Source organism: Lepeophtheirus salmonis, chromosome 5, assembly GCF_016086655.4.
Source record: "Lepeophtheirus salmonis chromosome 5, UVic_Lsal_1.4, whole genome shotgun sequence".
NCBI lineage: Eukaryota > Metazoa > Arthropoda > Copepoda > Siphonostomatoida > Caligidae > Lepeophtheirus > Lepeophtheirus salmonis.
In genome coordinates this window covers 10,429,992-10,457,966 of record NC_052135.2, presented here as the reverse complement: position 1 = coordinate 10,457,966, position 27,975 = coordinate 10,429,992, and the positions used below count along the sequence as shown (strand labels likewise).

At 32.4% G+C, this 27,975-nt stretch overlaps 7 protein-coding genes across 9 annotated transcripts; 2 read left to right on the top strand and 5 right to left on the bottom strand.

Annotated features, from left to right (window-relative positions):
• Positions 1–68: 68 nt before the first annotated feature.
• On the bottom strand, positions 69–1,909 carry LOC121118935 (uncharacterized). The gene is made up of 5 exons (XM_040713538.2): positions 1,608–1,909; positions 1,232–1,435; positions 842–1,151; positions 459–779; positions 69–397 (listed from the first exon to the last, which is right to left on the bottom strand). Exons 2-5 carry the CDS (start codon positions 1,383–1,385, stop codon positions 235–237), a joined length of 948 nt encoding a protein of 315 aa, XP_040569472.1. The 5' UTR covers positions 1,386–1,435; positions 1,608–1,909; the 3' UTR covers positions 69–234.
• A 5,710-nt stretch (positions 1,910–7,619) lies between these two features.
• On the top strand, positions 7,620–8,955 carry LOC121118934 (dimethyladenosine transferase 1, mitochondrial-like). The gene has a single exon (XM_040713537.2). It carries the CDS (start codon positions 7,845–7,847, stop codon positions 8,886–8,888), a length of 1,044 nt encoding a protein of 347 aa, XP_040569471.1. The 5' UTR covers positions 7,620–7,844; the 3' UTR covers positions 8,889–8,955.
• A 1,399-nt stretch (positions 8,956–10,354) lies between these two features.
• LOC121118937 (uncharacterized) lies at positions 10,355–14,302 on the bottom strand. 2 transcript variants are annotated; one of them, XM_040713545.2, is made up of 3 exons: positions 14,282–14,302; positions 10,892–10,985; positions 10,355–10,808 (listed from the first exon to the last, which is right to left on the bottom strand). In XM_040713545.2, the coding sequence occupies exons 2-3, from the start codon at positions 10,976–10,978 to the stop codon at positions 10,398–10,400; spliced, it is 498 nt and encodes a 165-aa protein (XP_040569479.1). In that variant the 5' UTR covers positions 10,979–10,985; positions 14,282–14,302; the 3' UTR covers positions 10,355–10,397. The 2 variants fall into 2 exon arrangements, with proteins under 2 accessions (XP_040569479.1, XP_040569478.1); XM_040713544.2 differs by lacking the exon at positions 14,282–14,302 and adding an exon at positions 12,632–12,808.
• On the bottom strand, positions 10,986–12,439 carry Atac1 (Ada2a-containing complex component 1). The gene has a single exon (XM_040713535.2). It carries the CDS (start codon positions 12,310–12,312, stop codon positions 11,056–11,058), a length of 1,257 nt encoding a protein of 418 aa, XP_040569469.1. The 5' UTR covers positions 12,313–12,439; the 3' UTR covers positions 10,986–11,055.
• A 1,811-nt stretch (positions 14,303–16,113) lies between the features above and the next one.
• Positions 16,114–17,501, bottom strand: mRpL3 (mitochondrial ribosomal protein L3). Its single transcript, XM_040713536.2, has 4 exons — positions 17,361–17,501; positions 16,678–17,301; positions 16,317–16,616; positions 16,114–16,261 (listed from the first exon to the last, which is right to left on the bottom strand). The coding sequence occupies exons 1-4, from the start codon at positions 17,366–17,368 to the stop codon at positions 16,138–16,140; spliced, it is 1,056 nt and encodes a 351-aa protein (XP_040569470.1). The 5' UTR covers positions 17,369–17,501; the 3' UTR covers positions 16,114–16,137.
• Positions 17,502–17,514: 13 nt separating this feature from the next.
• On the top strand, positions 17,515–23,788 carry LOC121118930 (uncharacterized). 2 transcript variants are annotated; one of them, XM_040713531.2, is made up of 7 exons: positions 17,515–17,574; positions 18,365–18,756; positions 20,875–22,617; positions 22,672–22,926; positions 22,974–23,084; positions 23,140–23,245; positions 23,304–23,788. In XM_040713531.2, the coding sequence occupies exons 3-7, from the start codon at positions 20,908–20,910 to the stop codon at positions 23,726–23,728; spliced, it is 2,607 nt and encodes an 868-aa protein (XP_040569465.1). In that variant the 5' UTR covers positions 17,515–17,574; positions 18,365–18,756; positions 20,875–20,907; the 3' UTR covers positions 23,729–23,788. The 2 variants fall into 2 exon arrangements, with proteins under 2 accessions (XP_040569465.1, XP_071744326.1); XM_071888225.1 differs by lacking the exons at positions 17,515–17,574; positions 18,365–18,756 and adding an exon at positions 19,421–20,570.
• A 103-nt stretch (positions 23,789–23,891) lies between these two features.
• Positions 23,892–25,127, bottom strand: LOC121118936 (beta-taxilin). The gene is made up of 3 exons (XM_040713540.2): positions 25,104–25,127; positions 24,874–25,019; positions 23,892–24,817 (listed from the first exon to the last, which is right to left on the bottom strand). The coding sequence occupies exons 2-3, from the start codon at positions 24,999–25,001 to the stop codon at positions 24,028–24,030; spliced, it is 918 nt and encodes a 305-aa protein (XP_040569474.1). The 5' UTR covers positions 25,002–25,019; positions 25,104–25,127; the 3' UTR covers positions 23,892–24,027.
• Positions 25,128–27,975: the final 2,848 nt, after the last annotated feature.

Below are 27,975 nucleotides of genomic sequence, written 5' to 3'. Positions count from 1 at the left end.
TCTCAAATAGTAGTTCGGGTAGAACAAATATATTTTAACTTATATCTAGCAAATAATAGAACAATAAATCTATTTTCTAATACAATTTTATTTTGAAAATAATAACTAATGAGAAATGAATGGATAATAAATATCAGATCAAATTTAGTATATTCATATACCTACATAAAAACGAAACAATAAACAAATATTCATAGTGGATATTATAGGACATCTTGACTCTGATAATATCTTTCATTTTTGAACTACTTTAATCATTCCCAGCTCGGTCATAAGCTTTTTCATCGTTGATAACTCATTTTCAACTTCTCTCAGCTTTTCTTTTAAATTTGTGTTCTTCTTTTTTAGCTCTTTGGATTTTAATTGATATTCATTGACTTGATCTCTTTTTTTATCTCTGAAAAAAGTATAATTATTATTAGTTACTGATACGAAAAAATAAAATCCAACTTGGTTACCTATAGCGCCTAGCAGCCTCCACATTTTGCCATTTTTTCCTTTCTTTTTTATCCTTGATTGCAAGCTTTTGACGCCCACCCTTTGTGTTTTCTTTGCGATTTGTATACTTGTGTTGTTTAGGTGAAGTAACGCTAGATGGTGGACTAAAATCTACTAGAGTGGCTGTGGATGACGCAGGTGAAAGAGTGCTGACAGGAGTAGCTGATGGATTTTCAAAAATTGAATCTATTGATGAAAGATTAGAAATATCTGGAATATTTTCTAAAGAAAGAACATAAGAAGAATTTTCAGACTTGGTTGTTGATTGACAATCATTTGGTCTACATATAATGAAATATGAAATAATAAAATAGTTTTTAAAAGTATGAATGCACTAAATTACTCTCTCCATTCCAATCCAATATCCCCATTAATAAGGGAATCAAGCATTTGAACCGCTTCTTTCGTTTCATCATCGACTGACTCTGATGATTGAAGTGATACTTTGGGATCAGGAGATTGCATGCAAGGCGTCATTGGGTAATTTTCTTCGTGTTCTTTAATGAAAATATCCATTTCTTCAATAAATTGCTGAGTCCTTTCTAAAGATAAACTATCCGACGTAGGTCGATGTTCTTCACAACTCTCAACCTCTTCGATAGTATCCAAACCCTCGAAAGGAAGATCAACATCTTGAAATACTTCGAAAGATCCTAAAATTAAACAAAAAAGGATCAAGTTATGAACAAACTAGGATAAATATCCTATGTAAATCAATGACAATCATTGTTACCTAAATCAATTGTCGAGCTAAGGAAATCTTGAAAATGTGGATTATGATCGAGATGGAGATTTGGAGAGAAGCCTAAGCTCAATCCGAGTGCCGCCTTTTGGCGGCCAGCGGTTGTTTCCTGGGGATAATATGCTTCCATATCTGATAATTTCATATTTGCTTTGAATAGCCGACAGTGCGACCCTTGTGGGTAGAAGGAACATCCTATGGGAAGAAGAGAAAAAAATTAATAAATGAATCTCAGAGATATGCCAAGTTATGAAATGAAGATCAAAGTGGAAATTCATGGATGTGACGTCATCCTTTGAATCCAAGGGTGGGGCACTTGAACCATCTTCCAGGTCTCACTTCATAGTTCTCTCATCTGAGCACTTACATGTTGTAAAAGTAGTAAAACCGGGGTGCAATAAGCACGCAAAAGGACTTCTTCAAGACTGTAACTTTATAAAAAGTCAACTTGAAAAAAACTAAACTCCTGTTTAGTTCAGCACATGTCCGTGGTTACCAAGGAACAACACTGACATCCACCAAAACAAATTTAATTGAAACAAAACCAACGGTTGTAGCAGTAATAACGGAATAAGCGGAAAGATCGTAACAGTAACAACAGCAATCTGAATTAATATTATTTATTTTATTCACACGACTTGACTTTATGAGAGATGAAAGAAGAATGAAGGTTAGGAAAGAGGAACACATTACTCTTACCTTTTCTCTTTTTTGATTGGTGGGAGTAGAATAAGATTCAACGCCATTTCAGCCTCCAAAACAAGACAGCACAATATGCATTCAGGCCCACATTCTTTCATTCTTACTTTCATGTTAACTTCACCAATTTGGCAATTCAATTCCTGGAATTCAAGTGGAACATGTTAGCGTCATGATTTCTTGATTTATGAACCTATATAACTATAAATAATATTAATATATATAAAATCTCTTCTAAATACATGTCCCATCAAGTTTCAAAAATCCTAAAAATTTAAAAATAAACTCAATAAAACATGATAGAAATAAAATATTATATATTGTATTATATAAAGTTGTAACTTGTATAAGGAAATTGTACACGTTGCAACCACAAAATGAGATGAATCACTTTAAATGAAGGATTTACAATACTTGAGATGAGGATAATACAATAATTGAATATTCCATGGATAGTCAATATATTCATCGTATCATTTTTGACTATTTTAATACAAATTAATAAAATATACATACTCTGTAGTACATTATAAAGTTCAAATGCACACAGTTATATTATTCATAAATACATAATAACTATGATATTTTAATAGACCAAATTGAAATGATAGTTTCAATCAATTGTTCGTAATTAGATTGATCAATGTTATCATTAAATAATGTATTTTAAAATGAAGAAATTATAACTTGTACAATTTATTATACAAGTTATAACTTGCACTTATACAAAACATATTTATATAGTACAAGTTGTATCTTGTATTAGTAACTGTACAGGTTGTAACCCAAAAAATGAGTTGAATAGTTTTATATGAATAATTTAGTGTAATTATGATATGATGGAAATAATGCCATAATTGAATATTCCATAGATGGTTGATATATAAATGATTACTATTTTATTGAAAATTATTAATTAATAAGATATATTCTGTAGCAAATTATGAAATTCAACAGTTATATGTCTCGTCAATACATAGTAAATAATTAATTTTAATTGACTAAAATGAAATAATAGCATAATGGCAATTAAAACAATGACTGATGTTGTAATTAAATAATGTATTATCAATGAGAAGTAGAAATTGCAACTTGTACACAGCCATAGAGATAAAATACATTTTATTTTATCTCTAATGTACACAACATATATATTAGATGAATTTGTTTAGATTATAATTTTATTCTACTGCTGGGATTTTGGCCATAGTACGAATTAATTGATAGGAAGTAAACATTATTTCCTCAATCTAAAAATGTTTGAAATACGTTAAATAAAATATAATAGAATGGTTCAAAACGATAATTCTCCTATGCCATTAAAAGAAAAAAAAAAAAACACCTCTGGTCATTGAGTTTACATACGTTCCCAATGTTCCTCCAAATTCTAATATTGTGTTTTTTTACCAGGTATAAAACATGTTTTATAAATATAACTTTCAATAAACCAGTATTACTCATTTAAGTAATAGATTAAGTGTGTAATTTGGTAATGATTCATAAATATAAAAGGTTTCCTTCACGTCATATTCATTGAGAAAGCTAAACAAGTGGCACATCGAAATAACTTTAGTACCTATTTAACATGTTATTGTCTGGTTAGATTTTATAATTTATAGGAGCACTCACTATTTTTTAATTATATTCACAAGTTGAAATTTGGTCTTTTTAAAATGCATATGACTATATATATTACAATACTTTGTCTCTATTTCTGCATTTTCATAATGAAACATTCTTACACCCTCACAAAAAAATACATCAGAGAGAGAATAAATCATTGTCCATTGAGTAAAATATCCACTTCATATTTCCTCAATAGGTAATAAATTTATTTTCATGTTAAGTGACAAGCAGTCAAATATCATAATTAAAACTCAAATGTATTGTAAATCATTGTGAAAGTGATCAACATTTGATAATAAATGCTGTTTAACCAAATCATGGAAATGATTTAAGATGTAATCATTGATTTTGCGGTTTCTCTGTTATCAATCGTAATATACCAAAATTATACCATAGTTAAAGGAATAGTTGATGAAACATGGAAACTGCAAAACGTTAAGTATATATTAAGGGACATTGAATGATTAAAAAAGGGGTGTACAATATTTTTTATTTACAAACCAAATACTAAAACATACTAATTTTTGACTCATAGCATATTTGGGACGGTACAAGAGGTCAAAATTTGACTATAACTCAATAATGGTTGTTTTTTTTTGACATAATTAAGAAAGATAAAAAAATTGTCGAAAGGAATGGTTTGGACTGTAATTCGTATGAGTACTGAAGTACTAGAATAACTGAACAAAATAGCCTTTAGTTGGTCAAAAAAAGGATCATAAAAAAAGTATTTCTTTGACTAGTCAGTGATATTTGGCAACAATTATAGACTTGAAATGTAGTTTTTAATATTATTAATATTGAGATGGTAATATTAACACCACTTCCCTGTTTATGTTTCAAAGTAGGTAACTGATAGCACCAGCTTGGTGATTTATTAATTAATTAATGATTTATATGTAAGCAGGGGCGTCCACAGGGGAAGGGCTAAAGGGCTGTAGCCCCCCCCCCCCAAAATGATTCTTTTACCAAAAAATTTCATGTTTAAAATTTAATTTTAGAACTTTTTTCCAAAAAAATTCATTTTTTGTGAACAGCTCTGGATTTATGAATTTTTTTCCAAAAAATTTAATTTTTTGTGAAGAGCTGTAGATTTTTCAATTTTTTTTTCCAAAAAATTAAATATTTGAAATTCGATAATGAAATTATTTACGAAAAAATATATTTTTTTGGAAGTAGCTATGGATTTTGATATTTTATTCCAAAATTTTTAATTTTTGTCTATAGCTGTGGATCAATGAAATTTTTTTCGAATAAATTAAATATTTGAAAATTTTTTTCGCAAAAATTTAATTTTATGAGACTAACTATGGATTTTTTAAATTTTTCTCCAAAAATTTAATATTTGAAATTTTTTAACAAAAAAGTTTATGTTTGAAATTTAATTTTAGAACTTTTTCCCTAAAAAAATAATTTTTTTTGATCAGCTCTGGTTTTTTGAAATTTTTTTCCAAAAATTTAAATTTTTCTTGAATAGCTGTACATTTTTGAATTTTTTTGTTAATAAGTGTGGATTTTTGAGATTTTTTTCTAAGAAATTAAATATTTGAAATTTCATTTTAGAATTTTTTTTGAGAGTAGCTACGGATTTTGAAATTTTTTTTTATATGAGAATTTAATTTTAGAATTTTATCGGAAAAATTTTAATTTTTGAGAGTAACTATGGATTTTTGAATTTTTTTTTGGAAAATATTTAATACTTGAAATTTTTTTCAAAAATTTAATTTTAGGATTTTTTTTTAATTTCAAAAACAGACCCCCCAAAAAAAAAAAAAATATATATACATATTATTTATATATATAATCATTCTGCGGACACTCTTGATAAGCAATTGGTGCAGTTCGTATGACATGTGAGTGATTTAAAATTGTCACTTTATGTATTTTCAGTCTCAATTTAAAATCAAACATGCCTAATGATAAGTCCAGGAGCTAGGAGCTAATATTTGTAATCCCTCCTACGATTAACAAAAAAAAAAAATTAGGGCCATGGTTGGGCTTCAGTGGTTTGTCCCTTTAATTAAAGCGCTACTGATATAATCCTGGGCCATTAGTATATGTCCCATAAACATGTAAATGATTAAATTAAATTAAATAGAATCATGGAATTTGACATAAAACATGGAATTCGTGATCATGTAAAGGGATACGTAAAACGTAAATCAAAAGCTTTGCTTTCGTTATAGCTGATGTAATCCATTTTATTTCTACCTAGCTGTAGGTATTCTGCACAGCATTGCTAGAGAAAGAAATATTTCTTTTTAGCTCTCTAGCTATGCCTTATAAAAAAATAATTGTATGTTACATTCTTTGACATGGCAATATCTTCATTTGTTACACAACCTCCAATGACGAAATAGTACCACTAAAGCCATTAGTTCAAAATATTGTAATAAATTATAACTTTTAAAATGTTTATCTAAGTATCCGGGTTCTTTTTCAATCCTAACTATGAGTTAAGAAAATAAAAAGATAGCTAGGACGGTAGGACAGAAAGATCGATGTATCGGTCCTTAGGACTGATCCAACACTACTAATTAGCGAGGTTAATAGAAATACATAATGTATTTCTATTAACCTTGCTAATAATAAGTAATAAATAATCAAAGAGGTTCCGCGCATCGTTTTTGAAATGGAGGGGGAGAAGAAGGTTAGTAACGGGAAAATATCTTCTAGAAACATATTTTAGTGATGAAGTATTATTAACAAACGAAAAATTTCTTATAAAATAATCAAATATGGGAGTGGGAAATAGTCTGATATGTAGCCGCGGTCAGATAATTATCATTTTCATTATGAACTTGAACAATTTGTTTATGACTTGACTGTCTCAAAAATATATTTGTATACTTTGTCTAAAGGTAAATTAACTTATTCCACATATTACGTGTTGTGACAACGATGCACCATCATGGAGCGGACGATCACGAGCCAGGATGTTCTCCAACGCTGCAAATTTATACAGCAGATTGATGTGTACTAACCTATTTATAAGTAATTCACAACGTATTAATTATATTCCTCATGGCAAAAGGGTAGGCCCAAAATGGCACCAGGCACGCAAGTGACACAGGAAGGAGGATGAGGGATTCCCAAGGGAGAAACACGAGAATAATACTGAATGAAGGATTATAAGTAATAATTGAAGGTCTTAGTACGTTAGATTCCATTCTAGAACTTCTTACGAGTCACTTTATTAGGACTCCTACCAGTATTTTAAAATATATAGCATACTAGATATGTAGATAATTAATAAGAAAAGTTATTTTGAAATTAACAAAAGGTTGCGTGTTTTTTTATATAACAGTCCATACAAGATCCAAGGTCTTAAAAACTGCAGCAGCTTGCCTTTAAGCTAGATGAGCATATTCCTCTGGACATCCATGTGATTACTGGTAATAAATATTTTAACTCAGAAGTTATTTTGCATGACGGATGAATAGATTTTTTGAGAATCGTCACGTGAAATACGGTCTTCCTTTTCTCATACTCGTAGTTGGTTCACCCTTTGTTTTAAAGAATTTTGGACAAATTCGTTACGACTATAGAGCGACTCAGCCCATAGCGGCATCGGATAAAGGTAATACTAGAAATTACATAATCCTTCAACTGAGTTACTTATATAACTTTAAACTTATTATTGATCATTCTCTCCTTTGGCAGCCAAATACGGGTTAGATAAAATTAAAGACGTTCGCCCAGAAGACTTTTACGAAAAGGAAGTGCTGGAATCTGGAAGTTCTACCGATTATCAAATGGTAAGAGGTCCTCGTGAATACGAACCTGAAACATTGGACACATTTAAAAAGTTTAGAACCGATCACTTAAAGGGACAAAAGAGCATTTCAATCCGCAAAAACACTTCAGAAGAATGAGCAGCATGCAAAGGATTCTCCGCCTGAGGGCAGCTCCTTTAAGGATATTAAAACGGAGCAAGAGCATGAAGCAAGTAAATGTTGATGACTTAGAAACGAGGGCAAAGTTAGGTAAGGTTGCGGAGTAGAAGGATTTTCATTGCATACATAATTTGGTCTTCTTTCTAGGTTCCATCCAAATGGATTTTATTCAAAAAGCAGAGAAAATGAATTCTAGAAGAGCTTCTCAGTTTTCTAAATATCGTCGACAGGATTTGATCGTGGGTGGTGTTTGCTTTACTATGGCTATTTCTATTTATTTATATACCATTTTTGCGATAAAACAAGAACAATTCTTAGATGACTTTGAAATGCCAGATCCTATGTTGCCTGTTCAAAAATCCTCCAAGGAATAATAGTACAGAATGAGTCAAAGATTACCTCCTTTACCTACTCTTAAAGACATTTTACGTATTTATGGCATTCGTGCCCAGAAAAAACTATCTCAGAATTTTATACTTGATCCAAAGACATTATCACGACTATCTAAAGTAACAGGATCCCTATATAATAAAACAGTTGTAGAAGTAGGCCCTGGACCTGGCGGAATTACACGAGCCATTTTAGAGCAAGGGGCCCAAAAAGTGTTTGTGATTGAAAAGGATTCCAGATTTTTACCCTCTTTAGATCTTCTAAGAGAGGCATCGGGGAATCGATTATCAATTAAAATTGGTGACTGTCTCCATTTCAATACTCAGAAGTTGTTAAATTCTGATTTGAAATCAAATTGGCCAGATCAAGCACCAAATATTAGATTAATTGGAAACCTTCCTTTTAATGTTGCAACCCCGTATGTCGTTAAATTGTTTGAGTGTATGAGTGATAGGAGTAATATTTTCTCTTTTGGGAGGGTTCCTTCTATCCTTACATTTCAGCACGAAGTTGCCTATCGTCTCATTGCTCCTCCTGGCGACAAACATCGTTGCCGTCTCTCAGTTATGGCTCAGAATTATGCTAAAATTGATTACAAATATACATTACCTGGGGCAGCCTTTGTCCCTACTCCAGAAGTTAATGTTGGTGTAGCAGTACTCATTCCTCTCTCTGTACCCTATATTGACGTACCATTTAAGTTTCTTGAAAGAGTTGTAACTACAATCATGATGCATAAGCAAAAGTCGGTTTTTCGCACTTCTTTAAGACTCTTTCCATCTGAAGTTAGAGGTAAAATGGCAATGCAATTATTGGATGTCGCTGGTGTCAGCAAAGACAAACGCCCTCTGGACTTAACAATGGATGACTTTGCTCGAATTACATATACTTATCAAGATATGATACAAAAATACGAAAATGTAAAGGAATATATTAATCGAGATGTTAAAATCATTCTTAATGCCGTACATAACTGTGATTCTAATGAGATTGATTTAATAGAATCATGTAAACCTAAATACCATTTTGTAATATGAATATTTTTATTTAGTCAAATTCCCTTGTAGTTATTGAAGTAATAAATTATTAAAAAAGAAAGAAAAAGTATTTCAAAGTAGTATTTTTAAAGTAGATCCAGCCCAACAACTGAAGGAAGTATCCTATGGATTCCAAATCTAGGTTAAACTAGATAACACTTTTTTACCATAATTATTGAGATGTTATTTTTTTATTTCAAAACCATTAATGGATAAATATTATTTGAATGGAAATAAATAATCTTATGCAGACATAACCCAAACTTTATACTTAATTTTGTAGGCTAAATTCATTAGTTTTAACAATTAATTTATTAAATAACTTTTTGAATATTTCCTTCAGAAAATCCCATAATCAATATCTACTTAGATTTCGAGTCGTAATTATGAAGTGAGTATCATTTTTTTTTTTTTTTTGCTAAGAACTAATGTTAGGGTTTTACAAATATTATCCTTAAATGTAAGTAAGACTTACTTAAAATCCGAACTGATGTTGCTTTAGTATAACAGCAACAAGAATATACTTTAATAACTGTATAACATTTATATTAGTTAACCATGGATTTCTTAACTGTTTATAAATTCATGGTTTTATAAATAGGAGTTAATGGTCGATTCGACAAAATAGATTGGATGAGTTAGCTGGTGCTCTTCTAGATATGAATGTGTATAGGAGCCGACAGTGATTTCATGTAATACCCAGATTGTACAACTTTAATATAGCAAAAAAATGAATTTTCCCCGCAAGTTTGAAAATCCTAACAGTGCCTCTGGTCAGGCCCGAGACCAACTTGTCAAATTTGTTAAGATTTTTTTTTTGTCAATTATTTTTGCTTACCAAAATTATGAAATTAATAATTTTCTATTATCAAAATTTTGTCTAGATGATAAAAATGTATCTTGTCAAATTGTTCAAAAAACCATTTGTTCAAAATCAAGGATAATCAAATCCCCCAAAAAATCTTAGTAACTGGCCCACCCGGATTACTCATCAGTAAAAACTTAAGAATTGACACTACTCATGAATTTCTGAACTCCCATTTCTTTTCAAGAAATCCATGAACAACACAACTCAGTTCCCACGAAGCAAAAGAAATGTGATATTGATGTGTATCTAGTTCTTAAATCTCAAAATCGTTTTAAACTTTTAGATTTCCACTTCCACTCTTTTAAGCATTGACGTATAAAAGTCGACTGGAATTTGGGGAATATTATATACTAAACTTGGCCACGGTGGGCTGGAGGAGCTGTATACCCCCCCCCAAATAAATAAATATATATATTATCCTGCGGACTGCCTTTTTAACAGGTGTGACAGTCATGGAATAAAGGCTGCAAAATAAAAAATTACTTAATATGTATAATAATATCGGAAAAACCCTTTCAGGTATTGCTGAATTTGTAAGTCAAATTTAATATAATATCCTATAACAATATCAAAAATAAACAATATACTAATACAAATGTAACCCAGCGATGTTTATTAATTAATTATCTATGAAACAAATGTTAGTCAGTATTTCTTTGTCGACTTTGCATTTCTTTCATTAGAATAGATTTGCCAAATGCGGAACTAAATCTTTTATTTTCTTGATATAGACTGTTTCCAGACTCTGATAAATTTGAGCGAGCAGTTAGAAACGACGAGTTAGACATTGAGGTTGCTGACGAGAATGATGACTCTTCTTCTGTATCATTTCTTTCTATCTTGAGTACTTTTGGTCTAATGAAGTCTGATCCTATATTAATGGGATTTGGAATGTATCCTTGAAGATGAGAAGGAACTTCATTAAACTTATAAGTCTCCATTTCTTCAAAGATTCTATCCGGACATTCTCTCATATGCTCAATTTCTTCTGAGCGTGCAATGTGATGTGTAGCGTTATAAATACATACAACGTAATCTAAATATGCATGTTTCTGAAATTCAAAAAAGAAGCAATAAGAATCAACAAATTCATACAAAAATAAGTATGGACTTCTGTACAACATCTTCATTGCACCTTTTTACACTTCATTAAATGGTATTGAATCCTATTAGCTGAAACGATGTGGGTTCGATTATAGGGACAAACTACAGTTTTATTCATTGTCAAACTGAAAAAAAGACGTCAATACATTAATTAAAGAGCATAAATTGTTAAGCAAGAGGGTGGTCAAATTTTAATTATCTCATAAAGTTCGTATCAAGATAATTCAAGTTTCCAGAGTTTGAAACATAGTCTTTGTCAACAAACCCTTCCAATTTCTTTTTTAAGCGAATGGGTCTTAATTTATGAGTCTTAGGGTGATGTGGAATAATTTCAGGGATAGTAAGAGCGCATTTGTTGCAAAAGTCTACTTCTTTATTACTACATTCCGTACAATGCCATCGACAACCAAGAATGGGTTCCACATTGCAACCATCACATCGATATCCTAGATGAACATAGCTTCCTTCTCTAAGCTCTGACTCAATTTCTCTCCTCACTTTTCTCAGTAAAGTTAATTCCTTATACTTGGGAGAAGACTTCAATTTTTCATCTGTATCCTCAACATCATCTTCTTCTTCGTCCTCTTCTTCCTGTGGCCGGTTATAGTAGATATCATCCTCTCTCATGCTCTCGTCCTCGTCTTCATTCATTTTTACAGTAGGATTATGATTCGGGAAAAAAGTAGAGTTTTTTGAGAAGTTTCTCCGTTGAAATCGAGAACTAGGTTTGTAAAAACGAATCTTAGATTTGGTAAGTCTTCCAGGAATGGGAAGACCAGCTTTGTGTAGTTTCAAGAAATACTTTTGTATACGACTTTGAACTTGTATAGGAGTTCGGTTACCCAGAGCATTTGCAATCTTTTTCCACCTTTCCATTTCCACGTCTTCGCTGGGAAATTCAATAAGTAGCTCCTCCAACCTCTTTTGTTCCTCTGCAGTCCAGGGTTGATTGAATGTACGTGGCTTTTTATCATCAAATGGTCTTCCTCGAACAAGGATGATTCCATCAGAGGTTTTATCCCCTTTTTGCGTGTTCTGACCGTTGCGCGTCTCAGGCTTTTTACTTGCTACACTGTTGGGAATCTTATACTTTTCCCATTGAATATCAGGGATATCAGCTACAATTTGTTTCCCTGGGATGTTGGGCCAAGTCTCTCCAGACTGGAGTCTTTTGACTATGGACAAAGGGTCGGACAGGCCCTCCTTTTGGGCCTCAAACAGAAGTTCCGTATCCTTTATCGCCTGGGACTTTTGAGATTCTAAAATGGCCAAGGTCTTGAGTAATGCGGAGTAGTCTTTGTTGGAACGAAGAGCTTCATGATCCGTTTCAAAGCTAAAGGATTCTTGAGGGGAGTCACTCTTCGGATAGGAACAATCCAGTACTTGGGAAATGGGGACATCTTCGTTTGGAGGCATTAGATCCAACTCTCGCCCTTCCCCATTAATACTCATGAGGTCAAAACTTAATTGGTAATTACTAACTACTAAGAACAATAAGTAGTAGTAACAATAATTAATTAAATATTTCAAGATTTATGAGCTACCAACTGCATGTAGCAAATAAAGACAACATAAATATTTATCTTTTAATTCTCCTTTTAGTGATGCTCCCTCTTTGAATCTTCTTTCAAACTGTAGATAGACTATCACTATTGTTTCAGTAATGCCATTGAGTACTGAACATAATTTAATTAATATGATAATTGATATAAATACAATATAAAATGTAACTTACTTTAGTTAATTATTTAATAAATTTGTGAAATATTACCTTATGGTTGATATTCTCTAATTAAGCGACTTAAATAATCCAAAGCAATGGTGTACAATTATTGTAAGGGTTTCCTCAATACTGCTTATTAAGGCACTTTAGATCGTAAACGGAAAAATACCTTTTTCTTAAAATTCCTCGTTACTACTTATTAGTTATTACTGTTAACCCTTTATAAATCATGGTGGGCCGAAGTAACTAAGAGTAAAGTACTTTGTGCACAAAATTGGAAGAAACGCAAGATACGGCTTATATTCTTGTCTTACGTTATAGACATTTTCTACGTCACTTTATAAATCATAGAGGGACTGAAATAATTCAAATTGAAGTACTTCGGATATAAAATCTGGATGAAACGTAGGGTATGGTTTACAATCTTACTCGCACGTCATAGTTACTTGTTCACTGTAAAGCAGTGGATAAAATAAATTTTAGTTCAATCTTCTATCACAGGACATGAATACTAAAATTGAGTAACAGCAATTATTAATAAAAAAAATTATGTTATTAAGTAAACATATAGTAAATAAATACTCGGTCTTCGAATTTTTCAAACATGTTCTGGAGCATGTCATTCAGCCAGAGCCGGAGCCAGTACTCCATGATCTCAGGAGCATAATGTAATCTCGGTTATGGAGAAAATGAATGATGAGGTAATACAGGATGATGTGTCTGCAGGGTTATATTTTTTTTTTTTTTTTTTGGGGGGGTTGGTTTTGTGAAAAAAAATCCAGAAATGATAATTTTTTGAAAAAAATTTCAAAATTCCATAGCTATTCACAAGAAATTAAATTTTTTGGGAAAAAAATTCAAAAATTAAACTTCAAATATTAAATTTTTAGGAAAACATCATAGTTATCGTTATGCATTAAGGTGGATGGTATTATAGCTTGTCGCCAATTTAGGAATAAATAAGGAAAGCCATAAGAAGTAGAAGTAACGAAAATACAGTTATCATATACAGATCTTTATTATGACTCACCAGTGACCACATTATATATGTGTAACATGAAATAAGTTTGGAATTTTTTAGATAAGACAGAGAAAAACGCATTATAAGTTTTTTACTACAATGAAAAACTGAAGAGGATTTTTTAGTCAAATACAATACTAAACCACTGAAAAACTGTGCAACAAGTTACTTATATGATTGATATTTGTTAATTTTTTTTTACATGAACTTATTATTTTCAAATTCAGTCAATTTGATCGTGCGGTATTTGAACTTTAAATTGAATTTTGATATCATCAATATAATCAAATTCAGTTGGTGAGGCATGTTCTTAACAAGCTAATATTTTCTTTATTTTCGTTATTCTCGCAAAGTAAATACTTATACACTCTTCTTTAATGATAATTTTCACTTCATGACGGCTCCCTATTTTTTTTATCAGTGTTACCAAATAACCGATTTTTATCAGGTTCAGTTAATCTTAAAAATCGGTGCTCCTAAAGACTTTATCACTTTTTTGAATTAATATAAGAAATAGTACTCATGTCGACTGATACGTTTATCATACTATCGCAATATTGAGAAAAAGTATCCTAGCTTGCTTTTATGTTATCGCTACACATATTCAATAAACTTAACGAAAATACAGCTTCCTCTCCCTCTACCTACCCTCCTTGAGAGTGTTTCTGGCTACATACCCTCATGATATCCAGAACTCCTCGAAATCTGCAGGATCTTGTAGTATTTTCCGCTTTCTGGGAAGGGGACGATTGGTAGATCTCCTACACTGGTCCAGATCCGTTTCATGACTCCTTCTCCTCCGGTCCTTTGTGTGTCTGGGAACTCCATCAATGTCAAAGCTCAGATCGCTATTAACAGCAGTTACGATGCCATCTTTCAATTGTTCCTTGCATCTTCGAATAACTAGTTTCACCCGTAATTTGTCTCTTTTTTTTTTGAACTCCCTTCTTTTTAACCTTGGATGGGGAGAATATTTGGAGGATCAAGAAAGGGATTTCTCCATCTACCTCTGAATATTTCCCCATCTTCACTCCGAAGACATATGTTCAACCAGAAGACAGAGTACTTTACTGATTTCCTTGTCTATGCGACCATTGCCTTGATTGTATGATGGTTTCGTTCCGTGATTCCGTTACCTGATGGTCTGTAGGCACATCAAAATATGATTGTCATCCCCCAATTACTGAGGGTTGCACTAAATTTTCTAGATCTAAAATTCGTTCCAATGTCACAAAGTAATTCTTCTTGGGTTCCCATTTGACTAAATAGTATTTGACAATATTTGACAATACGGAGGAAGAGCTGTCAAAATCTATTAGAAAAATTGATTGCTCTATGTGTGTTCTACTCTCGAGTACCAGCAACGACATAAAACATAACTGTTTCGGGCATGAATGAAAAGGCCTCCTCATAATAAAATGAAATACGATATGATCAATATGTGTAATCTATAAGATTTTGCAATCAAAATAACCATGGATATCTTTTTAATAAAAAGAAAATTCCAACATTGGTTCTATATGAATCTCCGTACTTTTGGAGTAGCAAAAAACTCGAAATATAGTCAAAAATATTGAGATAACCAATGGCAATGCTGAATGTGGTGTAGACCTAATGAAGGAATACAATACATTTCTGACCACAAAAAGAACAATATCAATTCATTCTTCAAATTTGGACAGAAAAATGATTCAATTTATTTATGAAAATATATGTATCATTTCAGGAAGTTTAAAACTGGAAGGTTTACCGAACTTTATAAGCATCGCACCTGTACACCTTTTTTTTATTGAATCTGAATTTATAATGGAATAACCCAAATATATATCCAGGGTCTCCCCACTTGTCGCGGTTTTTGGAAACAAAAATCCGTCTGATATGAAATCTGCGTTGTAGGGGACTTTTTTAGAACTAAAACAAGTAAAATGGGAGAAATTATTTTTCAAAGTCCATTTTTTACTATTTTTTTTTTTGTATGGTTAGGACAATAACAACATTTTATTCATCATAAATTATTTAAAATAATGTATACCAGACAAGATACTTGTAAAATTTAATCTTAATCGGGTATTTCCTAGATTTTTAATCCGGTCATTTATATACTATAAAATTTAAATAATCGGAACTTAACCAATATATATCAAGCAACCTTTTTAATTTTAAGTTTATATAATGTATAATAGCCATAAGTTTTATGTCTAGGTATCAAAACAAATAGTTACAGGACACTCCCCTATGCAAAATTATACAAATATATAGGCAAAATATGAACGAACTCATCCATCAAAAAATATTGTTTACTTCATATTTATTATCGTTATATAAAAAAAGACGATACGAGGTGAATATCAGAATAATTCCAAATACCGCATTTTTCGGGGACCTCTTTTATATATATAATTATTAGAATTTTTGCACCTAACATATTGGAGGTTTCGTTTCTTGTCAGAGTTAGATTGTTTCAAATTAAGTGGAAAAAAAAAAAAAAAAATTCAAGGAATAGTTTAAATTTAGTTTATGAAAAGTTTATTAATCATTGAAAAACTATTGAATCATCATCAAATCTATGAATATGATCCGCATATTCCTCATCAGGTAAATAATCTAGATCGTCCGTAATACAAGTGGGGAAAAACTTGGGACTTTCTTTCAAGGACCTACGAAGAGGGAAGTTAATAAAGATACTTTTGGATTAAACAGTGAAATACTTACTTAACAGGATGCCGTGTATCAAAGACTTGAACAAAGTCACCAGTGTTTCCTGGAATACCTTGACCCGTGACGTATAGTACTCCTTCCTTGTGATTGATTCTAAGAATTTGTAGAGCCGGCATAATCATTTTATTACCTCCCATGAGACCAGGAAGTTTTTGACCGGGCCACACTCTACTTTTTTGACAGCCAGAACCAATGGATCCTGGACGTCGATGTGTTTTGGTAGCACCCCGATTATCTGAAGGCATGCCATGAAATCCCCAACGCTTCATCACGCCTTGAAATCCCCTTCTTATACTATATAAAATGAAATAGGATAATGTAATAAAAAATAAGACCTTTAATCAATGATCGTTACCCCGTTCCCCTAACGTCCACATAGGCCCCAACTTGAAAATGAGAAGCGTAGAGTGGAGTTCCAGGTTTTAAAATAGCGTTTGGTGAGACTATAAAACGTGAAAGAATGCGTTTCGGAGAGACTCCAGATCCGTTAAAGAGTCCACAATATCCTTTTGTGAATGTTGATGGATCCCTTGAATCTGCACCAACAACCAACACCGGATTTAGGCCTCTAGGAGTATCAGTAATGCCTTTAGGAGCTTTAATTTTTTCGCCCACATGAGTGGAAGCATATTCTTCCGCAGGAATATATCGGACCACATGATTGTCTTTTACTTGGAGCAAGGTGCTCATGATTCGAACACCACTTTTTGTCCAAAGAGGAGCCAAACCGATCTTCTGTGCAATTATTCCGCTTCGAATGGAAGACCGTTCCCAGTTTTGTCTCTCCCATGGAGCAAACTCTTCTTTAAGGGGACTCAATCCTGCAATCCAGGCTTTGTTCTCAAATGTAAGAGGCTCATTCGGGACTTGATTGGATTTCTTAATTTGCCAAAAAGGTTTATGTGTGTGGCGTCTCTTGATTCGTGAGTCCAAGCCGCACGAAGTTCGGAATCCTCGAATGACACTGCGAAACATGAACCTAGAAGTAAATGTACAAATGTTAGTATTGTTTATTAATCCTCATCTCGAAGCTATCACCCTTGCATCCTTAATTATGGCACATGGAATTGGGTCTTAACTTTTACGTTTATTGATTGATAATGTAAAAATAGTCCAGTTACGTCACGTTTTACTCATTTTATTTTTGCATGCGCTTCCCTATACGATTCGCCCAAAAGTACTTAAATTATTTAGATCTTTGGCGAGCGCAATTTCAGACTCAAGTATAATTTTTTTATATTATTTTTACAAAGTAAGTGCATTAAATTGAAAATTTAACAGCTCATATTTTCATCTCAATAACATAGAATATGTTTTCCATATTTGATATTTGTACACTATTTTATAATAAAACACATATTTTATGTACTAAATATACTTAAACACTTAGGAAAATGGAGTTCATTCCTAATTTAATCTGAATATTAAGAAAATTTAGCAATTGAATAATGTTTTGAGACAGATTTGCATGAAGTTGGGGTTTCGCTTAAGAAACATATATTTTAGCAAACATCTTAAAGGATTTTGATGCAATTGGATTTGAAAAATGCTGAGTAGATAGTTATTACTGTATGGTTATTTTTGAAGCATGCTAATTATATATTAAATTGATTTGCTCTCACTCATTTGCAGAAATTGGCTTAGATATAACATATAGTGTATATTGTACATAATTTATACCTATGGTTCATTGTAAAAATTGGGTTAAATCAAAAATATATATATACCCGTGGAGTGAGAGGCAAATTGTCGTAACTCAAATATTTACTTTACATAATTAATATTGGAAGGAATTTAAGTATGGTATTCGATTTTCACAATAGAATGGATCTGAAAATTCATTTCTAAAGTTTGAATTTCACTGTTTTTAAGTATTAAATTAATGTTCTGGGATGACCTATAGGTACAGATAATACATATAATATTTGTAAATTTTGAACTACGAGAATTAGCCCTTAACCCTCGACATATTCTATGCATTTAAACTATTAATTGTTTAATGGTTTCCCTTTCTATAATAGAAAAATTAATTATTTTTGTAGAAGTTTCAATATACTTCATTATTATTATTATGAGAAAATAGTTTTGCACTGCCGTCAAGAGTACAACACAAAAAAAGAGCTACTATGGAATATAAATCTGGCCGGAACGGCCACATTTATTTTAGTGTTCCCTCCTCTACGTCATAACTTCTCTGAAATTGATGTCAAATATACACTGTACAGTGCAGCTTAGGCCAAGGCCTGATTTCATGGATTGTCTCTTTCTAGCTAGCTATAAAGCTTTAAACCTAGACCTTCAGCTTTATTCCTTCCTACCCGTATCGTATCTAAGATCTGTCAAAATATTTAACAAAGAACAAGTTGGACCTTAGCCTACAGGAAATAAATGTGGTTGAAGGTGTTGTTGATGCAGCTCCTGGTCTGGAAGTGAGGTAAGTGGAAAGGCTTTTCACATAGATAGTCTATTATTCATTCATTCCTATGGATTATACCTGAATCGATTTTTGATTGCAACTATGTATATATTTGACGTGTGATGTGTCCTGCTTGGTAGTGAGGGATGTCTGCTCGGGAATTGGAGGATTTCATTGGGGTGATTGAAAAAGCAGAGTCTTGCAGCACTGGTTATCTCACAGACATTTATTCTTCATCCACACACAGATTTGAATTGGGGCCTGATGCGCAAATCCCTGTTCCGCGCCTTACATTCCCACCTTCCACTCTCAGGTTCATTTCTAAAACATCCAATCCACACACATTCCTTAGAAAGTTCCCTCTTTCATTCTTTTATTCAAACAGAACTAGATCATTTGATAATTATCATTTAATTAAGTAACATTCAATTAATGAGATTCATATTTATTTAATTTACTTGTTTGGGTGTTTTAGTTATTATAGAGCCTCATCCCAAAACATATCCACCTCAAGATCTTCAATAGTTTCGAGTGTTACGCCATCTTATAATAAAAGATCATCTAACCCTTTAAGGGCTCCACCCTTTGGTAGAGTTATTGCTAAGGATTTGTCACCTGCCATTACGCCTGAGTCTTCTCCGATTACAAGGAGAAAAGGAACTCCTTCAAATAGTTCCAAAAAGAAGACCATTTCTAAAAAGATTGGTTCTCAAAAATCATGCTCAGAATCTTCATCCAGGTCTTCAACTCCTTCTCCTCCAAGAACAGCATTGCCCGTTCCAGAGCCGATTCCAAAACTTACTTTGAGGAAGAAGCCTACTAGGAGTCCACCTACACCAACTATTAATTTGAAGAACTATCAAAAGAGTCTACAGTTGATTGGAATCAATATAGAACCTTCGGATCGAAATAATGATTCAAAAAATGAGAAATTATCGAATTACAGAGTTCCAATTCGTTCTCCCACTCTCAAAACAAGACTAAAGGAGAGAACTCAATCCTTGTCTGACATTAAAAAAACCTTGGATGATGGATTGATTGAAATACCGTTGGATACTTTTAAGGATATTAAAAAGAATCTTTGTGATGCAGTTTTTGAAGAGTGGTATTTTAAAAAGTTAGAGTCGAAAGCTAATCAAAAATTGAAACTTGAAGAAGATAAAACCAAGATAGAAGAGAATTATGAATGTAAAAAAGAAAAAACGGAGGACAACTTTAGAAACTGGCTTCGGTCAAAAAGAAATCATAAATTACACGAGGATTCTAATAAAGACGCTATTCATTCAAATGCTATAAATGAACAACAAGAAAGAAAAGAACTCAAGTTGCAAAGAGAGAAGGAATGGTTTGATAAAAAGAATAAAGAGCTTAAAGAAAAACGAAAACTAGAAAAAGAATATATCAAAGCTAAAGTTGAATCTGAGAATCAGAAAAATGAGCTTAAAAGGACAGAAAATGCTAAGCATTTTGAGGAGTGGTCCAGAGTATGGTCTAAAAAAATTAAAGAAAAGAGATTGAGAGAAAGAGAAAAACATATGAAAAACATAAAAGAAATGAAAGAACGTAAGGAGGTGGCAGAATTATCTTTCAATGCTTGGCTTTTAAAAAAAGAAATCGGAAATGCCTTCTGTTGTTAAAAGGGAGAAATTAGACGTAATTAAAGTAGATGACGATGATAATAAAGAAGTGCGAAACTCTAGATCGCACGAGGCATTTTCTAAATGGCTTGAGTCATTAGAGTTAAGAGATGAAGTTAGAACAGCAGAAGAAGAATTTCAGCTCCGGGAAATGTGGAAACCTCCTTGGTATCCACCAGGACAATAGAGTCATATGTATAATGAACTTTTAATTATATTTATGTATATATTACATATTAATTGATAGATTGAAGTACTATTTTAAGTTTTACCTTATTAGGTAGTTTTTTTAAATAGTGATATGATTAAAATATACAGAGCACCTATCTATTTTATTAAAATTGATTATGATAGTAATATTAATTTCATAAACCTCGATTTGGGATTAAGTCCTGCATTTATTAGGGAAGTTGTTTGATAGGTAATGCTTTATTTGCTTTAAAATAATGTGTTTGACATTCAGTCGTTCATATCGTAATGTAGATTTGTATTTTTTCAGGGTCATGTAAAGAAGATAATTCGTTTTTTTGCAATGGAAAAAAATGTACGAAGTAGGACTAGCTCGTCTTCACATCCATTATCCTCATCGTCTTCAAGAATTGGTCTGAACTCTTCGTCTTCACTCTCACCTGATCAATTATCAAATATTCCGCGTGCTAGATCTGATTCTTCACAGGGTTCATCTATTCCCACTACACCAGCTCCGACTCCCATGCTTCATGTTAGTCATCACATGCACCCAGAGCAACTAGCAGCAGGAATTAAACAATTGAAAGTGGACGAAGGATATATTGATAGCACTTCATTACCCGGAACTCCAGCGCCTTCACCTTACTCTCCCTCTCCAGCCCAAGTTTTAGGTTTCAGTCCTGACCAAATTGCTGAAGGAATTAAACGACTAAGAGAAGAAGGTGCAATGAGTGGAACTTCCACTGGACAACCACCTACTCCCTCAACGACCCCAGGTCCAGCAGTTCATCTTCCAAATCAAAATTGGGAAGTTGCTGTACCAGAGCGCTTGCTTGAAACTATGAGACGTTTGCATTGTGATGAAGGCTTGGAATCGGGTTCAAATCCAGCTACGCCAGTTCCAACGCCAACCACTGGTTCTCTAAGAGGTCAGCAAGTATATTTTCCTCCAGAGCAACTGGCTGCAGGAATTCATCGCTTAAAAGTAGAAGAAGGAATGTCTAGTGGTGGTAGTTCAGGGTTTCCTTCTACACCAGCACCTACACCATTCTCTCATCTAGCTGGTGGAGTTTTACCAGAAGATTTAGCTGCAGGAATATCACGTCTTTCAGTAATTGAAGAAGCGGATTCAAACACTTCAGGTTCTATAAACCAAGATAGACCCCTTGTAGAATCAGAAAATCAGAGTTTTGATCATAAAGGTGGTCATTATAAGTCAATTGAATCATGTAATAATTTAGAAACAGTTGTTTTAAATAGCCGTAAAACTAGCAAAATTAATTTTCCTGAGATGGAAATATCTATAGAAAAAGAAGGAAATGATACAGAAATTCAAATTGAGCAAGAGTATAACATTAAAGAAGAGTTTAAAGATCGTGAACAAATGAAAGATATTGGCTCTAATATGAGTAACTATTCTGATGAAATCGAAAGACCTACATCCTTACAAACAACTTCTTCTAATTTAAGCTCCTTGTATGCAACACCAACGGCAGCCACTCCTGTGGTTGACCCGTTGCAACAGTCTATGTATCCAATATTTAAAAAAGATGCTAAACCCTCTATGGTGATAAACAACGATCTTCCAATTACTTCACCAATCCCGAATGTCTTACCCAATCCAAGTATAACTTCCCCCCTAATTTGTTTGAAATCGACTTTGCCAGAAGATTCAGAAGTTGAAGAAATAGACGAACTATGGATACCCAATCAGTTTACTGTAGATGTTTTGAATAACATTGCTGAGTCTTCGCCGGGTACATATTTCCCAGAAAAAGCTGCTCTAACAATGACTAATCTTTTATCAAAAGAAGACAATAAGGATCCTATCAAAAATATGGTAACACATTTTCATGGTCCTTCTGAAGCTGCTCGTAGGTCACACATTCCAAATGTAGATACAGTTTCACAAGATTACGAAGGTTTAAAACTTTTGATTAAATCGGAATGTTACCGTTCTGCTGTGGCTCTAACCGGTCGATTATTAGAATCAATGGGACAAATATCTCATGAAAATAACCACTTTATTAAGCATACCCCAGCATCTTTGCAGGTAAATTCTTACAATAATTTGTTGAAAAGATGATATAAATTCAGGGGGTTATAGGTTTGGTTTATTCGACTATCATTACTAGTAAAGTTAAACTTAATTAACAAAGCTGAAGCTGAATCTGAGCCTTTTCAACCTGATGGTGATAAACCAGATCTTTACTATGAATTTTATCCGGAGGATTTTCCTGGAAGGACTGGACCAATGATTTCCTTCAGTTTTCGTCTACTGTTAGCACAAATTCCCCAATTCCATGGCAAAACTCACGAAACCCTTGATCGCCTCTACTTCTTGTGGGGGAAAATAAAAAAGGTAATTTTTTTTTAATGCAATCCTTGATTTCAATTTGTATTCTATAGATACTGTGTAACATTGAAAAAGATGAAAGGAATACCACAAAGACAGAATGTTGGCTTCAAAGGGAAAGATATGTCTTATATGCACTTATCAACTCATATCTTGTTCAAAATGTAAGTACCTACATATTTAACATATTACAACTTGATACTTATATTTTATTTGTAGGATTATATACTTGCTGTTGAAACAATTCTTGTGCTGCTGAAGAAAGAAAAAGGTGAACGAAAAGCTGGTGTCTACTCCTTGCTTGGTAGAGTTTATTTGCAGTTAGGTTAGTACAACATGTTTTTATCTTGAAAAATTTAATAATGGTATCTGTTCATTTTTAGGCGATGTTGAGTCCTCTAAGAAAAACTTTATTAAGGCTTCCGAATTGAGAAATACAAACAATCAGTTTGGATTATTGAATAATTTAATCGATGCTTCTCTGCTGGCGATTGGTAACAATTCATATGAAGAAGCCTTATATATTCTTCAACAAGCAAGTGAAATTTCTTGCGATCCAGTTATTACCAACAATATGTCTGTTTGTCTGCTTCCGCTTGGGCGCTTATCGGAGAGCCTTAATTTACTGGAGACCAGCATAACAAACGATCCTTCTCATTATCAATTTGAAGAACCAATTCGAAATCTTAGTACACTCTATGATTTAGAATCGTCGTATGTTGGGCAAAAAAGACAAAGATTACTTGGATTAATCGGACAATATAAAGGAGATGGTTTCAATCCCAGTTGTCTACAGCTTCCTTCATAAAAATTTGATGTTTTATCGAATCAATTTATTTTAGAGAATATAATAATTTACCTGTTTTAAGTAGTTAAGTTATACTTTATGAGTAAACGTAGGTATTACATTATGTACCTTAAGATACTAGATATGTTAAGTAAACTTTTATAGTCGTATGCTTTAACGGCTATTGTATTTTTGATGCTGTTTATTTAACATTCAAGAAAATAAGTAAATGAATTGAAGATTCAATTGTAAGAAAATAGACTCATAATATGAGAAATATTTAGTTTTTTTTGTGATTTAAGACATAATACAACTAAGATTTAATTAGAATTCTTAGTATTTTTAAGTTCTTCATGCAGAGCTCTATTTAAGTTCTCCATCACGGCCAATTTCTTTTTGAATATTTCCATTTCTCTGTCCCTCTCCAGACTTAGTTTATTCATTTTCTTGACTTGTTCATTCGATGCCTCAAATTTATGCCTCCACTCTGCTGTGTCACATTCCACTTGCTGCAACTTGAGGTTGAGTTTTTCGATTTGTTTTCTAAAATGCTGAATGCTTGATCCCGAATCACCAAGACTTTTCTCTACTTCTTGACTCTGAGCGGTATAAATTTCAATTTGTTCTTTCATAAGTCTCTCTCGTTGTCGATAAAGATCATTTTCCTCCCTCAGTTCCAAAATAACTTGTTGTAATCCAAGTCTATCTTGGGTATGTTCGGCAGTCTGTTCAGCTCTTTCTACTTTAGCCTTTGACAACTGAGCTTCAAAGAGCTGTAATTGCAAACTTCTTTCGGTGTGTTTTCTTTGCTCAGCCTCGTAAGCGTTAATCAATTCACTTATTTTTTCTGTGATACTTAAATTTTCTTCTCTGAGTTTAGTATTATTCTCTGATTGAGTTGTGACTAAAACAGCTAGCTCTTTGATCTGTTCTTCGAACATAATGGAACATTCTAATCGTTTTTGAGTTTCTTCCTTAAGCTTTAATGTGTTTTCTTCTTTGGTTAAATTAATTTGAGCTCTTAAAGCATCAGTTAACTTCTTGAGTGCTACCTTTGTTTCATCGCTCTTGGCTAATTGCTCCTTGAGATTTATATTTTCTTCTTTGTAACTAATAAAAAACAATTATTAAACCAAATAAGCATACAATTAAGTCATATATTCAACCTTATGTTGCTATTAGAAACTTTTCGGAGATGATCAACTACAATAACGAGCTTCTCCTCAGAACTATGCTTATCCAACTTAAGTGCTTCTATAATGGCATTGATGGGCTCCTTCATTTCCATTTCCATTGCTCCTAACAATATTATCTATTGTGAAAATAAGGTATAGTCCTTCAATATTGGTATAAGCAAATATATATATTTATTATTACTATTTTTCTAATGTCTTACATATGTGCACAATTCAATTTTGTATAACTAATATATTTATTTTTACCTTCTATGCTTCGTATCTGAACACTGATAACTTTGTTTTACATGTGCCCAAGTGTAGGCTTTCACCTATTAGCTTTCTTTACATTTTTTTATAAATATAACTTGACTAATAATAATATTGTTTGTTAAAATTAGAAAGGAAAATTGGAAGCAAACTTGCTCCACCACTATAACAGGTCCAAGGGTAGTAGGAAATCACATATAAGGTGCACAAGTGACATTATTTCTTCTGGAATATATTCCATAAAAGGGGATATTTTTTCCTCGAGAAACTCTTTTAAACATTTGCATCCATACACGCGATGCATTCTTTTCAAAGAACAAAGACTGATCTCTACATGAGCTAAAATATATTGTACGACCAAAGACAAGTAATAAGCTCCAGGTGACATTTTGCTACTTTGAGATACCCTAGATTCAATGAATGATCGAAGGTTTTCTAAGGTCTTCAGCCGTTGAAAGAACTTAACCTTTTTCTCTCCATAATTGAAGTCATGGAGTTGTTTAGTAAGTGATTTGCATTGATCTACCAATTTAACAGTATCCAAAAGTGATTGCAGATATTCGGTTGTAAATTCATACTTATCTAACTTAAGTTGTTCCTTTATGTCGTTATCCCTCATAAAATAGTCAACGGTCACATCTAAGAGTTCTCTGATGGAAATATTTTGAGGTAATTGATTGTATAGCAAATTGGCTTCCAACTCTTTTGCGAGTAACAGTCTTAATTGGCTTTTATAGCGAGGTTGTTCTTTCTGGTATAATTTACGCAAAGTTTTCTCATTATGGTTAGCAAGCTTCCATATACCATTAAAATTTCTCACGTTGATTGTATATCCAGATTTTGCTCGAATATAGTATTCTATAAAGTCGTTGATGGGTTTAGTCACCTTTTTGTCATTTTCTATAGAAGCTAGTTCAAAAAACGAAGGTCTCATCAAATCTTTCTTCCCATTTTCTTCTTTTGAGTTTGAATCAATAATTTCCTTCTCATTGGCGATATTCACTGGCTCATTTAGGTTCTTTAAAAAATCACTAACTTGGCCATTCCAACCCTTATTATCGTTAAAAAACGATTTTTTTACTGTTTGAGAAGACACAGGAGTAAAAGAATTGATCCAACCAGCTTGATTTGAAGTGTTATTTTTGATTTCAGGACTGAGTGTGTAATTAATATTTGAATAATTGTGCTGTTTTACTTCAGAAGCTGTTTGATTTTTGCCCATTAAATACGCATTACTGACAAGCCGGATTTTTGTTTTCGGCTTTGATGAGTGGAAAAGTTTTTTTTGAAGGACAGGAATGGGACAAGCTTCAACATTACACACAGAGCTGGATTTTTTCTTGCTATTAGTAGCCCTTGAATGCGTCTTAAGGAATTGAGACGCATCTTCTTGCTGACTAGACTTGATTATATTCTCACATACAATGTCAAAATCTATTACGTCCTTTTGCTTCACTACTTCGATTTGTATTAAATCTGGAGAGGGATTTTTCAAGTTCTTGAGATTTTGGTATTGAATTTGACTCATCCTCAATTTTTAGGTTGAAATATAATAGCTATAAACATTTGTACACTTTTTTAAGACATAAAACGCAGACAAATTGAATCAATTGAAGAAAAATCGAAGAAGCTTCTTTTAAATTTACAGTGGGCTTATAAGACTGACAGGAACAGAATAATTAATGCCATTGATATTATTCCAATTTTTTTATTCATCCTATACATCATGCAATAGAAAATCTTTTGGATAAACTAGTTTAAACTTAAGAACGGGCTTCAAAGACGATAAAAATACGAACAATATTATTTTATTTTATTATGTGTAGATTATTGAGCGTTTTTACGAGACTTTAGCATCGTTGATATCATTTTGGAGGTCTATACAACCAAGTTTTATAATGATGGAAACTCCCTTTTCATTAATATTAAGGAAAATAGTAAATTATTGGATGCAAAAGCTTGTAGCAAATAATGTTTAAAATTATTAAAACTGAATAAAATTACACTAATTAGTACGGATTTTGGAAAAATTTGTATTCGTTCTACTATATACCCTAACAACAGGTACCGCAGGGGGTGGAGTGTAGCCTTTTCCCCAAATGAAAGAATTTTGGAAAAATTATGCCCATGGAAGAAAATTTTTTATTGATAAAACAGGGATAATTTTTCTTAAGGATCTCTGCTAAAAAGGTCATTCGACTAAATTCTGCAACGGAGCAAATTTGTTAAATTTCCCCCCCCCCTAAAAAAAGCGCTCCCCCAAAATATAATCCTGTGGACGCTCCTGCACCCTCTAATAAAGATGAATTTTCTGCTAAATGTAGTAAAAAAATAACGAAATCTACTGACTCCGGAATAAAAACTCCTGGCGACAGAGCTATTCATTCAGTTCCTGCTACTATTTCTACTAAAGCTCTTATTACTAATATGCTTCATTATTAATATTTATCAACAATAAATTCCAGATTAAGAAAAGTACAATTTATTATAATATTGGAAGGAGTAAATTTAAGAATCAGGTAGAAAGGTTTGGATTGTATTCAACGTTATTTTCTGTAGTTGTATTTATTGGAATAGTTTGAGAATCAGACAATTAAATTAATCAAAATATACGTTTGATTAAGTATTCATCACTAAATTGATAAATTTACCCGTAATGAGCATTTCGAAACAATCCAGAGAGTCCAAAATTGAAAATAAATGAATATAAAAGTATTTTTTTAAATGACGTTGAAGTTAAAGCTATATCTTGTATTTATCATGAAAGCGTTACTGTGTTCAAAGAATACAATTTGAAGTCTCAATTTCACACCAAGCATCCTA

Coding starts and splice junctions, on each gene's coding strand:
- LOC121118935 (XM_040713538.2), bottom strand. CDS start 1,385: ATGAAATTATCAGATATGGAAGCATATTATCCCCAGGAAACAACCGCT. Junction 1,152..1,231: donor TAGCTCGACAATTGATTTAG/GTAACAATGATT, acceptor GTTTAATTTTAG/GATCTTTCGAAGTATTTCAA. Junction 398..458: donor GAGGCTGCTAGGCGCTATAG/GTAACCAAGTTG, acceptor TACTTTTTTCAG/AGATAAAAAAAGAGATCAAG.
- LOC121118934 (XM_040713537.2), top strand. CDS start 7,845: ATGAGTCAAAGATTACCTCCTTTACCTACTCTTAAAGACATTTTACGT.
- LOC121118937 (XM_040713545.2), bottom strand. CDS start 10,978: ATGAATAAAACTGTAGTTTGTCCCTATAATCGAACCCACATCGTTTCA. Junction 10,809..10,891: donor ATTTAATGAAGTGTAAAAAG/GTGCAATGAAGA, acceptor TTTGAATTTCAG/AAACATGCATATTTAGATTA.
- Atac1 (XM_040713535.2), bottom strand. CDS start 12,312: ATGAGTATTAATGGGGAAGGGCGAGAGTTGGATCTAATGCCTCCAAAC.
- mRpL3 (XM_040713536.2), bottom strand. Junction 16,617..16,677: donor GTGGACGTTAGGGGAACGGG/GTAACGATCATT, acceptor CATTTTATATAG/TATAAGAAGGGGATTTCAAG. Junction 16,262..16,316: donor GATACACGGCATCCTGTTAA/GTAAGTATTTCA, acceptor CCCTCTTCGTAG/GTCCTTGAAAGAAAGTCCCA.
- LOC121118930 (XM_040713531.2), top strand. CDS start 20,908: ATGGAAAAAAATGTACGAAGTAGGACTAGCTCGTCTTCACATCCATTA. Junction 22,927..22,973: donor TGTGGGGGAAAATAAAAAAG/GTAATTTTTTTT, acceptor TGTATTCTATAG/ATACTGTGTAACATTGAAAA. Junction 23,085..23,139: donor ACTCATATCTTGTTCAAAAT/GTAAGTACCTAC, acceptor TTTTATTTGTAG/GATTATATACTTGCTGTTGA.
- LOC121118936 (XM_040713540.2), bottom strand. CDS start 25,001: ATGGAAATGGAAATGAAGGAGCCCATCAATGCCATTATAGAAGCACTT. Junction 24,818..24,873: donor GTTTCTAATAGCAACATAAG/GTTGAATATATG, acceptor GTTTTTTATTAG/TTACAAAGAAGAAAATATAA.